Source organism: Carcharhinus amblyrhynchos, chromosome 4, assembly GCF_965287045.1.
Source record: "Carcharhinus amblyrhynchos chromosome 4, sCarAmb.v2.hapA, whole genome shotgun sequence".
NCBI lineage: Eukaryota > Metazoa > Chordata > Chondrichthyes > Carcharhiniformes > Carcharhinidae > Carcharhinus > Carcharhinus amblyrhynchos.
The window spans coordinates 18,919,169-18,933,043 of record NC_137327.1 but is presented as its reverse complement, the minus strand read 5'-3'; the positions used below and the strand labels follow the sequence as shown (position 1 = coordinate 18,933,043).

The window sequence follows — 13,875 nt, the reverse complement described above, 5'->3', positions numbered from 1 at the left end:
CAAAGGACTAATAAATTGTAGAAAACATTTGTAATTGACCAATGCATTTCTTTATGGAAAGAAGGGACAGTGGGTATTGAGTGGAGTAAACTGCATATTGGTCTTTCAGACAGAATCGTGTTGCTTTGCAAGTCAATTTCTTACACCAAACACTGATCACAACAGATAGAAACGTGAGTAAATTGCAGGATTGTCAATGTTTGTCTTCAATAATGGAAGTTGAAAGAACTTTTACATCTTCCAAGATTACAACAGATCTGAATCTAGAATTTAAGGATTGTATCTGACACGTAATGAAGGTAATTTGTTAATTAGAATGATATCATCATAATAGCTGAAGATTATAGATTAATGTTTTGGATTCTTTCGAGGGTATCACTGGATTCCAAAAAGTGATAATCTTGCACAATTGCCACACTAATACAACTGATGTGAGGAAAGGAAAGGGACAAATGAATTTCCCTACAGCTGACAGATCAAAGGGTTAGACTTTCAAATAGCTAAAGCATCTGCACTCCATTTATACAATCATAGAATCCATATAGTGCAGAAGGAGGCCATATAGCCATCAATTCTGCTTGACTCTGACAGCATCCAAGCCAGGCCCATCCCATCCTTGCAACTCCATGCATCTACCTCACTAACTTACACATCTTGGGACACTAAGGAGCAATTTAGCAGGGCTAATCCCATCTAACCTGCACATCTTTGGACTGTGGGAAGAACCTGGAGGACACCCACGCAGACGTGGAGTGATACAAAATGGTCCAGTCAAAGATGACTGGACACTTTTGTATCGCCCCATGTTTGGCTCACCCCACATCTGACTCAAGAACAACATCTTCCCTGCTGCCATCAGGCGTTTGAATGGATCTACCTCGCATTAACTTGATCTTTCTCAACACCCTAGCCTATGACTGTAACACTACATTCTGCACCCTCTCTATGAATGGTATGCTTTGTACAGCACACAGACAATACTTTTCACTGTATACTAATACGTGTGACAATAAATCAAATCAACGTGCAAACGCCACACAGGCAATCACCCGAGGCTGAAATCAAGCCCACGTCTTTGGTGCTATGAGGCAGCAGTGTTAGCCACCATGCTGCCGTTTACCTTTGTTCAATAATCTCTTACTCAATGTAACAGAAATCTCTCCATTTCAGTCTTGAACATTTCAATTGATGCAGAATTTACTGCTGTTTTGAAAGAGCAAGTTCCAGATTTCTCAACTTTTTTTTTCATGTAAGTATATCCTTGACCCCAAACAGGTACCGGAATGTGGCGACTCGGGGAATTTCACCGCAACTTCATTTGCAGTGTCAATATAAGCCTTACTTGTGACAAATAAATAAACTTCAACATTTGAATGGGATATGACCAAAGCGCTGTATGTGAGGGAGTCAGTGAATGCCCTTGGCATCAAAGCAACATTTGATTGTCATCAAAAAGCCCTAATCAAATGAAGGACTTCGGGCTTTTTGAAAAGAATTTTCCCAAAAAATGGCAGCTGTTCTTGTTAAAACGGAAAACTAGTATGTTTCTCTCCAGAGGCCATTATGGCAGTCTGTTATTGGGAGTTGGTAGCGATAATGGGATTTTTTTTCCCATGGCAAATGGACCTAGAAAATTGTGGCCAAAGTCAATGGGAATTGGAGAAAACATTCCACTGGCTGGGATAATTCTAGAACAAAGGAAGGTGGGTTTGGTTGCTGAAGAACAATTATTTCAGCCTAAGGACATTGTTGTGGGGGTTCTTCAGGGGAGTGTTATGGCCCAACCATCTCCAGCTATTTCATCAATGACCTTCCCTTCCTCATAAGGTCGAAAATGGGACATTTGCAAGGTGTTCAGTTCCATTTGCAACTCCTCAGATAATGAAGCAGTTTGTACCCACAGACAACAAGACCAACATTCAAAGTCTTGCTGGTAAGTAGGAAGCAACATTTGCACCATCTAAGTGCCAGGTAATGACCATTTCCAACAAGAGGGAATCTATCCTTTGACATTCAACGGTACGATCATCACTGAATTCCCCACTATCAATATTTGACGGCTTACCACTGATCAGAAACAAGTGGAGCAGCCACATTAATACAGTGGCTCCAAGTACAGATCAGAGGCTGAGAACTCGTGTGTAACTCACCACTTGGTTCCCCAAAGCTTTTCCGCCATTCACAGAGCAGGAGTCTGATACAGTACTCCTGTTACGATTCCAGTTGGAAGACTGGCTCAAAAGACTGGAACTTTTTTTTTGGAAAACAGAGAAATGGAGTCACAAGACATCCAATAAGATTTTAACAACAGAATAATGTTTAAACATGAAAGTTTGACTATAATAAAATACTTCACTCCCACTTCACAAATTTACACAAACTTTAAGGATAACATGGCTTACAACATATTTTATGCTGTATGGTTCTCAGTAAACACAGTCATTGCAACACAACAGGCTGACTGTGGTCAGACAACACCCCACTCTGAAACCCAATGGAAGATGCCACTCAATCTTATGGAGATTTATTGTCAAATGCCCCAGATGATTGTCATTCAAACGTTTCTAAGGTCCCCTCAAGAAAAACACACGCTTTAAAATCTTTCAACCAATATTTTCCATCAGCTGTTCCAACAGGGATCCGCCTCCTGGTATTCCAACTCTCCGTATTCCTTTCTCACAAAGTGCCACAGGCATCCAAACATAAAACATTACAGCGCAATACAGGCCCTTTGGCCCTCGATGCTGTGGCGACCAGTGGAACCAATCTAATGACCCTCTAACCTAAACTATTCCAATATTATCCATATGCCTATCCACTGACCATTTGAACACCCTTAAAGTTGGCGAGTCCACAACTGCTGCAGGCAGGGCATTCCACGCCCTTACTACCCTTTGAGTAAAGAACCTACCTCTGACATCCATCCTATAATTACCACCCCTTAATTTAAAGCTATGTCCCCTCGTGATAGCCGTCACCATCCGAGGAAAAAGGCTCTCACTATCCACCCTATCTGATCATCTTGTATGCCTCAATTAGGTCACCTTCTTCTTTCTAACGAAAACAACCTCAAGTCCCTCAGCCTTTCCTCATATGACCTTCCCACCATACCAGGCAACATCCTGGTAAACCTCCTCTGCACCCTTTGCAATGCCTTCACATCCTTCTTATAATGCGGCGACCAGAACTGTATGCAACACTCCAAGTGCAGCCGCACCAGAGTTTTGTACAGTTGCAACATGACCTCACAGCTCCGAAATTCAATCCCTCTACCAAACTCTCAGGAACTCCCCCCTCCCCCTCACATTAGAATCCTAATGTTTCAGAGACTAGAAAGAAGGACATCAAACCTTGCTCTCATGCCCACGTCTCTATTCTAGGCTTGCTGCTGTGCTCCAATGCAAACTGGAACAACACCTCTTCATCCGCATAGGCTCATTACAGTCCTCTGTACTCAACATTGAAATTTAAAGTTTATTTATTAGTCACAAGTAAGGCTTATATTAACATTGCAATGAAATTACTGTGAAATTCCCCTCGTCGCCACAGTCTGACTAACACCTGTTCAGGTCGATGCGCCTAACCAACACGTCTTTCAGAATGTGGGAGGAAATCGGAGCACCCAGGGGAAACCCACACAGACACAGGGAGAATGTGCAAACTCCACATAGTGACCCAAGACAGGAATTGAACCTGCATCCTTGGTGCTCTGACGCCACAGTGCTAACCACTGTGCCACCCATACCTTTTTTCAGTCCTGTACAAGGATCATTTAGATCTACAATGCTAACTCAGTTTCTCTCCACAGATGCTGTCAGACCTCTTGAGTTTACCCAAAGTTTTCTAATTTTACACCTAACCTTACAATTGCACGGTGGTTAGCACTGCTGCTTCACAATGCCAGGGACCCGGGTTCAATTCCCAGCTTGGGTCACTGTCTGTGTGGAGCTTGCACATTTTCCATATGTCTGTGTGGGTTTCCTCCAGGTGCTCCAGCATCCTCCCACAGTCCAAAGACGTGCGGGTTAGGTGGATTAGCCATTCTGAATTGCCCCTTGGTGTCAGACTAGCTGGATAAAATGCATTGGGTTATGGGGATCAGGCCTGAGTGCAATTGTGGTTGGTGCAGATTTGATGGGCTGAATGGCATCCTCCTGCACTGTAGGATTTTATGATTCTATTTGGCTTTTCTTTAGCCAACTCTTCCCAGGTCTGATTTTAACGTCAGCAAACTGTTCTATTTCCCCAGTTTCATGACCTAAATTTAAATAGCCTATTTGATTACTGTTTTATGCCTATGTGCTACCTTCATCCAATTTCTATTATGTTTGAAACATAAATACCTCATTATTTCACCGGAGCGATGTGATGATAATAAAAGCAAAATACTATGAGTGCTGGAGACCTGGAGAAAAGAAAGTGCTGGAAAAACTCAGCAGGCCTGGCAGTCTCAGTCAGGAGAGAGAAACAAATATTTCTAGTCCTCTATGATTATTTTTTTTGAAATGGTGTTATCCTGATCCCAGAAAACCTAAGTAATGATAAAAAGTATTGATTTCCTTTTATCACCCTAATTGTAGAACTGTTCATTTCTATTGCTGTGAAAAAAAATCGCTAAGATTAAGATAATTTGGAAAAAAAAATCATAGATTTTTGCTGAGGTGCTTCAAGAAGTTGCCCTATATTTAGTTATTTTAATGTGTTTTTATTGTGGATATCACTAAGAAACAGTTTTTTTTAATGGAGCCTGCAAGAGTAGGAGAGGTACCTGACAGGATCACCATGAGTCGGGAGCTAAACTTCCACTTTCCTGAAGGCAGTTTCAAATTTAGAGATTAACTCAGCAGCGTGATTGTAGTGGGTTGGACCTCACTCCATCTACTGTGATGCATTTCATTTTATTTAAATAGTAATACACCACAGCAATCTAATCAGCAATATACCAATGTAGTATGCTTAACAATATAGTATAATAGTATGCCCAGCCGTATACCATAATAGTATATCCACCATAGAACATAGAACAAAGAACATAGAACATTACAGCACAGTACAGGCCCTTTGGCCCTCGATGTTGCGCAATATAAATATACCATTGTAGTATACCCAGCATTACACCAAAGCAATATATCCAGCAATATACCATAACAATATATCTGGCAATATACTATAACAATATACATAACAATATATCCAGCAATATACAATAGTATATATCAAACATAGTGGTGGACCCAGCAATATATCCAGCAATATACCATAACAGTATGCCCAGCCATATACCATAATAGTATATCCACCAATATGCCAATGTAGTATACCCAGCAATATACCATATATGTCCAGCAATATACCATAACAATATATCCAGCAATATGCTATAACAAGATACATAACAATCTATTCAGCAAAATACCACAATAGTATATCCAGCAATATACAATAGTATATATCAAACATAGTGATGGACCCAGCAATATACTATTAGCAATATATCCGGCAATATATCATAGCAGTATATCCATCAAAATACCATAGTAGTATATCCAGCAATATACCATAATAGTATAACCAGCCAGATACCATAATAGTATATCCACCAATATACCAATGCAGCATACCCAGCAATACACCATAGCAATATATCCAGCAATATCCCACAGTAGTATATCCAGGAATATACCATAGCAATATATGCAGCAATATACAATAGTATATATCAAACATAGTGATGGACCCAGCAATATACCATAGCAATATATCCAGCAATATACCATAATAGTATATCCAGCAATATGCTGTAGTAGTATGCCCAGCAATATATCATAGCAATATATCAAGCAATACATCATAGTATATCCAGCAATATACTATAGCAGTGTACTTAGTAATGTACAACTGTAGTACATTCAGCAATACACCAGAGTTGTATATCCAGCAGATGGCATTATCCTCAAATGTAAGCCATGATAAATGTACAAATACAGAATCACGTGCAAAACTATATTAAAATGCTAAAAATGAAACGAAAATGTGACTGTTATCAGTGCACAACATGGGTTTCAGTGAAGAAAGTGATGGGGAATGTTTTGCCTTGGGGGGGGGGGGGGGGGTGGTGGGCAGTGCCCCTGCAGGCTGGTGAAGGAAACGCCTTTTCGGACTTGGGGCGGGCGGGCTGCTGTGGGGAGCCGTAGTCGCGGCTTGATGAGGGCAGAGACCGGGCGCCAGGGCACCGGGAATGAGCTCCAAGTGCGAGAGCGAGCGGGCGGGGATGACAGCGGAGCGGGGCGGCAGCGCCGGCTCGGTGTCCATGGTGTGGGACCCGCAGCACGCCAACAAGCTGCTCAAGAGCCTCAGCTCCTTCCGAGAGGAGCCGCTGTTCTGCGACGCGGTGCTGGTGGTGGAGGGGCAGGAGATCCCGGTGCAGAAGAACCTGCTGGCGGCGGCCAGCCCCTATGTCAGGTCAGTGTGTGGGTGAGGGTGAGGGTGAGGGTGAGGGGGGCGGGGGAGACACCTTCTCCTCAGGGGGTCTCTCTGAAATCAGTGTGCAGTCAGTCTACCCCATCCTTTGGCACTGACTGGATGAGACACATCTGCACGTCCAGATTCACAGCGTCCCTGTAAGTGACAGATAAAGGCCCCTGTTTCAGGTGGATGAGGAGAGGAGAGGGGAGGAGGGAGCAATACATCCAGCGGTACTACCAGGGGAGCAGCTAAAGCCCCAGCAGAGGGGCTCCCCACCCCGTGCACCGCCCACGGCGGCGCAGAGTCAGCCCAGCCTCCCCTCACACACAACCAGCTGGCACTCACTCAGAGGGTCGCTCTGAGATCAGTGTGTAGTCAGCCTGCCCCAGGGAGCTGCCTCATCCTTTCGCACTGGCTGGATGAGACACCCCTGCATGTCCAGGTTCACAGGGCCCCTGTATGTGACAGAGAAAGGCCCCTGTGTCAGGTCACTGTTTGGTGGGGACAACGTGTCCAAGCAGGGGAGCAGCTAAAGCCCCAGCAGAGGGGCTCCCCCTTTCCTCACCCTGCTCTCCCCCCCCCCCCCCCCCCCCCCAGCAGCAGAGCTTAATGTCAGCCCAGCCTCTCCTCTAATTTATTTATTTATTTATTAGTGTCACAAGGAGGTTTACATTAACACCACAGTGAAGTTACTGTGAAAATCTCCTAGTCGCCATACTCTGGTGCCTTTCGGCTACGCTGAGGGAGAATTTAGCATGGCCAATGCACCTAACCGGCATGTATTTCAGATTGTAGGAGGAAACCCATGCAGACTCCGCACAGACAGTGACCCAAGCTGGGAATCGAACCTGGGTCCCTGGTGGTGTGAGACAGCAATGCTAATCACTGTACCTCCTCTCCTCCAACACAACTACTTTGTACTCAGAAGCTGTCTCTGAAATCAGGGTGTAGTCCACCCCAGGGCAGGGAGGCTTCAGCTGCCTTGCATTTTTGTACTGACTGGATTAGACACATCTGCATGTCCAGATTCACAGGGAACCTGTATATGTCAGCACTTGGCAAAGCCACCTCTGAATCACCAAGGCTCCAGTTTCAAATCCCACTCCCTGCCTTTGAGCACAGAAGTCAAGGCTGACCGACACTCCAGTGCAATACTGCGGGGGTACTGGAGTCTCAGAGATTCTGTCTTTCTGATAAGATGTTCAACTGAGGCCTCATCTGGTGACTCAAGTAGATGATTAATCTACAGTGGCACAGTGGTTAGAACTGCTGCCTCACACCACAGGGACCCAGGTTTCATTCTGGACTTGGGTCACTATCTGTGTGGAGTCTGCATGCTCTCCCCATGTCTGTGTGGATTTCCCCCAGGTGCTCCAGTTTCCTCCCACAGTCCGAAAGACATGCTGGTTAGGTGTATCGGCCATGCTAAATTCTCCTTCAGTGTGCCCGAACAGGCACTGGAGTGTGGCGACTAGGGGAATTTCACAGTAACTTAATTGCAGTGTTAATGTCAAACTACTTTTATGACACTAATAAATAAACTCTGAAATGAGTGTGTAGTCAGCCCCAGGACAGGGAACTGCCTTGTCTTTTTGAACAGACTCAGTTAGACACATCTGCCTGTCCAGGTTCACAGGAAGCCTGCACCTGTCAGATAAAGGCAAAATAGTGTGAATGCTGGAATCTGAAACAAAAACAGAAAATGCTGGGGAAACTCAGCAGGTCTGACAGTATCTGTGGCGGGAGATTGGAGCCAATGCTTCGAGTCTGGATGACCTTCATCAGTACCTGACTCACTTGGCAAAGCCATCTCTGAATCACCAAGGCTCCGGGCTCAAATCCTGCTTTCTGCCTTTGAGCACAATGGCCAAGACTGACTGACACTCCAGTGCAGTACTGAGGGGGCACCGGAGTGTCAGAGATACTGTCTGTGTGATAAGATGTTAAACTGAGGCCTCATTTCCTGACTCAGGTAGATGTAAAAGATTCTGTGGCACTGTGTTGAAGTAAGGGAAAGGGGATTTATCCCTGGTGTTAACATCAAAACATTATCTGATTATTCTCAAGTTGCTGTTGCTGGGAGTTTGCTGTGTGCAAATTAGCTGCTGTGATTCCTGTGTGACCAGACGTCAGAAGTACTTCATTGGCTGTAAAGTGCTTTGAGACAGCCAGTTGGTCATGAAAAGTGCTTTATAAATGCAAGGCTTTTTTCCTCTCCTTGAAGAATAATTTTTGTTTTCACCTGAGTCGCATAAATGCAGAAATTTTATTCCCAAATTGATTTTAATTTTGCACATGCTTAATGTTTTTTAAAAATAGCTGAAAGCAAATGCTGGGGCTTTTGAACTCAGCAAAAGGTCATCCAGACTTGAAATGTTAGCTCTATTCTCTCTTCACAGATGTTGTCAAACCTGCTGCGATTTTCCAGTATTTTCTGTTTTTACTGCACATATATGACTTATTGTTTGTATCCAGAGTGTTGACATTTATGTTCCATATTTTGCTCATATCCTTTCACAATATATGCCTTGAACCGTTGCAATCCATGTAGTGAAGTTCATCCCACAGTAGTATGAGAAATGGAGTTGCAGGATTTTGACCCAGCAGCAGGGAAGAAATGATTATAGTTGCAAGTCAAGATGTTGTGTGACTTGGAGGGGAGCTTGCAGGTGGTGTACCCATACATCATCTGCCCTTATCTCTCTAGGTAGTAGAGATTGTGGGTTTGAAATATATTGATAAGTAGCCTTGATGAGTTGCTTCAGTGTGTCTTGTAGATGATACACACTGCTGCTACTTTGTGTCAGCGATAGAGGGAGTAAATGTCTACTGGATACTGGAAGGGGTGCCAAGCAAGTGGGCTGTTTTGTCCTGGACAGTGTCAAACTTCTTGAGTGTTGTTGGAGTTGCACCCATCCAGGCAAGTGGAGAGTATTCCATCACACTCCTGATGGTGGACAGGCTTTGGGGAGTCAGAAAGAAGGTGATTTACTCTATGCAGGATTTTGAGCCTCTGACTTATGGATGCTGGTGTTGGAGCAGAAGTTCCTTGGACCACTCCTATTATATTCCATTTTAATAGTGTAGCAAGTTCAACTGTTTCACTGTTCAAGGCCCATAAAGTGCTCCAATGCTGAGTTCAGGCATAAATTTCTGCAGCACAGTGTGTGTTTTGGCGTGCTTTAGGAATTAAAAAGTTGTCTGTGAATTAATGCGTGCAATTTATAGATTAATTTCACAGATTAATCTGAAGTTGCTACTTTAAATCCATCCAATATTGTAAAATGAGAATGTAGTGTATTAGAATACCAGTCCAAAGATGTGTGGGTTAGGTCGATTAGTCATGGTAAATTGCCCCATAGTATCTCAGGAGGACTAGCAGGGTAAATACATGGGATTAGGGGGATAGGGCCTGGGTGCTTTGCTTTGGATTGTGGTCAGTGCAGACTTACTGAGTCATAAAGATTTACAGCATGGAAACAGGCCATTCGGCCCAACTTGTCCATGCTGCCCTTTTTTAACCACTAAGCTAGTCCCAATTGCCTGCATTTGGCCCATATCCCTCTATAGCATCTTACCCCAAATGCTTTTTAAAAGACAATCTTATACCTACCTTTTCTACCATCTCTGGCAGCTCGTTCACCCTCTGTGTGAAAGAATTGCCCCTCTGGTCCCTTTTGTACCTCTCCCGTCTCACCCTAAACCTTTCCCCTCTAGTTTTAGACTTACCTACCATTGAGAAAATATGTTGATTATCTAGGTGATATATGCCCCTCATTATTTTATAGACTTCTGTAAGATCACCCCTGAGCCTCCTGTGCTCCAGGGATAAAAGTCCCAGTCTATCTAGCTCTTCTTATAATTCAAACCATCAAGTCCTGGTAGTATCCTAGTAAATTTTTTCTGCATTCTTTCTACTTTAATAATATCCTTTTCTATAGTAGGGGACCGGAACTGTACACAGTATTCCAAGTTTTTCTTTACCAGTGTCTTATCTAACTTCAACAGGACATCCCAACTCCTGTATTCAGTGTTCTGACCAATGAAACCAAGCGTGCCGAATGCCTTCTTCATCACCCTGTCCACCTGAGATTCCGCTTTCAAGAGGCTATGACCCTGGACCTCTTTATTCTATAACTCTTCCCTAATGCCCTACCGTTAATTGCACATCCTGCCCCCTGGTTTGATCTACCAAAATACATCACCTCACATTTGCCTAAATTAAATTCCATCTGCCATTCATCAGCCCACTTCCCAATTCATCAAGATACATCAAGATTCATCATCAATCCTAGGTAACTTTCTTCACTGTCCACTATGCCACCAATCTTGGCCATCTGCAAACTTATTAACCATGCCTCCTAAATTCTCATCTAAATCATTAATATAAATGATAAATAACAGTAGACCCAGCACCAATCCTTGAGCCGCACCACTGGTCACAGACCTCCAGTTTGAAAAACAACCCTCTGCAACCACCTTCTGTCTTCTGTCATCAAGCCAATTTTGTTGGCTACCTCACCCTAGATCCCATGAGATTTAACCTTATTCAACAGCCTATCATGCGGTACCTTGTCAAAGGCCTTTCTAAAGTCCATGTAGACAACATCAACTGCACTGCCCTCATCTACCTTATCGGTTACACTTTTAAAAACACAAACAAATTCATGAGAACAGACATCAAATATTTGCAATATGGATTCAATTCTGAATGTCATTTAGTGATCATCAAAATAAATTTAAAATATTATTTAAGTTTGATTAGATGAAGTGAAAAGAATTTTATGCTGATCTTTCGCTAAGCAATAAAAATAAAATTAAAGTTTATTTAAGGTGAGAGGAGAGAGATACAAAAGGGTCCAGAGAGGCAATTTTTTCACACGGAGGGTGGTGAGTGTCTGGAACAAGTTGCCAGAGGTGGTAGTACAGGCGGGTACAATTTTGTGTTTTAAAAAGCATTTAGATGGTTACATGGGTACGATGGGTATAGAGGGATATGGGCCAAATGTGGGCAATTAGGATTAGCTTAGGGGTTTTAAAAAAGAAAGGGTGGCATGGACAAGTTGGGCCGAAGGGCCTGTTTCCATGCTGTAAACCTCTGTGACTCTATTAGTCACAAGTAGGCTTACATTCGCACTGTAATGAAGTTACTGTGAAAATCCCCTAGTTGCTACATTCTGGCTCTTATTTGGGTACACTGAGGGATAATTTAGCATGACCAGTGCACCTAACCAGCACACCTTTGAACTGTGGCAGGAAATCGGAGCACCCGGAGGAAACATGCAGACGTGGGGAGAATTTGCAAACTCCACACAGGCAGTGACCCAAGCCAGGAATCGAATCTGGTTGGTGCTGTGAGGCGGCAGTGCTAACCACTGTCCCCATTATGCCACCCCAAGACACTTGCACATTTAATTTTCTACATTGGCGACTGAAGAGATCAGAATGATTGAGTGATTTAATGCCTCTGGAGGAACCTTTGGTAGGTTGAAGCGTAGAGAGTACAAAATACATTTTAACATTTTTTCCAGGGTATGAGCAGCACTGCAAAGATTCATTGTCCAATGCTCATTCGCTTGAGGATACTGAGCCACTGGCATGGTGTTGTATCAACGTCATATGTGGTCCAAACCAGGCAGAAGTTTCCTTTTCAGTAGGGGCATTGATGAATTTCCCATTGAATTTTGAAATCACTTTAGTGGGTATTTTATGGTTCTTGCCACAAATTCACTGAAATATGGAATTTAAGGATGAGATTTAGTCTTGTGCTTTCTGGGTTTGCTAATTCAGCACTCCAACCACGAGCCAAGTGTATACATATATTCTCAGAAGGCAAAGATGGAGTGCATCAAAATATGGAATTCTTTAGTTTAAATTGAAACTTAAAAGGGGGCATATCATGAAGTTAGTGCTAATAATGCTAAGCAATAATCTTGAGGAGCATCAGGAGAAGGCAGATTACCAAGGCTAAAAGAGAATAAGGAAAAAGTGGGTAAGCTAAAAGGAAATAGTAAATTTTTAAAAACGTTAAGTTTGAAATAAAAAAGCAAAAAGCAAGATCTCTGATGAAAGGTGTCTAACTTTGGAATTTTAAATCAAGGTATCAATGTTAAATATTTTGCATAAGTTTCCACAGATGATGGTAGAAGTGAGGACATAGCTGTATGAGAGAAGCATATGGAACAATTAATGAACTTGACTTTAGAAAGGAATTGACCCTGGGGGAGAAAAGCTTTAATTTGCTAGGTCTGAATGACATGCACCCTAGGTTGTTACATCACAACTTTCCAATCCTCATTAAATTTGTTAAGCTCTCACACTTAATGAATATCCAGGAATTGTAACGTTGTTCATCCAGTCGCTGATTCATAAACTGCGTTGCAGCATACTCTCAACCCATACGGACTGTCTGGCTAAGTGATTGCTTTATAAAACATAGTTGCCTGAGATAGCTCTCAGCTTAATTTAATTTTTCGTTTTGATGCATGATTATTCAAAAAGTTGCATTAATCTTTGAAAATCTTACACTTTTTCTCTTCAAATGCTCATTTTTCAGCTTATTGAGTAGAAGCACCATGTGATACTGAGCATACGTGCCAGGAAGATCACAGATTTATAGAATCATGCAGTCTGAGTTGCCTTATCCTAGTTGGCACTGCAATTTGTTTCACTGTCAGTGGACCGAGGTTGCGGTGTGGAGAAGTAGGAATTGGACAATGCCCTTACTCTTAATGGGTAATGTACATGTGTGACTATCCAGTGGGCAGTCCTCGCCAAAATATCCCTGAGATTGACTAACTTTCCAGTGTTCATTGTCTAGGTTGTAGAATGAAGTTATTTGTAGAATGGTCCTTTTGGTGAGTTGCTGGGGACACTGATGAAACCGGGTTCCCACCATTCATAGCAAAATTATAGGACTGGGAAAGGAAAAGTAGAGAAGCCTTTTTTTTTAAGAAAGAGGTAATATTGGAAGGGGAAACTTGATGAAAGATAAATACGCACAAGAGAGGAGTTGATGGAGGCCTAGCGGGTCATTCGTATTGATTGTTGGTGGTCTGCATGTGCTGGAAAAATAACACTGGAAAATCATAAATATCAGATCTGCAGAAGAGCTATAAATCCAGAGAGCATGAACTATTGCTGCAAATGAAACACACAGTGTGATCATTTTTGTTACTGAAGTGTTTTGGAGCATTCAATTCCTTTGCCAGAAGACGTCCTGAATCCTTGGGTTTCATCATAGAAAGTTTGTGACAAAGTACTAACTTCTATTATGACTCATTCTTCTGGTGCTTAACTGAGCAGAAATACATTTAGGGTGGGGTAAGTGTTCTATAATTTAAGTAATGTTTACGTTCTATGTATTAAACTACATTAGTCATCTTGGGTGGAACAGTATTTTCTTACTGT

At 42.6% G+C, this 13,875-nt stretch overlaps 1 protein-coding gene across 2 annotated transcripts in view; it reads left to right on the top strand.

Annotated features, from left to right (window-relative positions):
• Nucleotides 1–6,271: 6,271 nt before the first annotated feature.
• Nucleotides 6,272–13,875, top strand: part of gan (gigaxonin) — an 80,387-nt gene continuing 72,783 nt past the window's right edge. The window contains exon 1 of one of the 2 annotated variants that reach the window (XM_080186764.1): nt 6,272–6,462. In XM_080186764.1, coding sequence (XP_080042890.1) covers nt 6,272–6,462 — 191 coding nt within the window. The remainder of the gene's footprint in view (nt 6,463–13,875) is intronic. The other variant, XM_080186765.1, reaches the window with a different exon arrangement.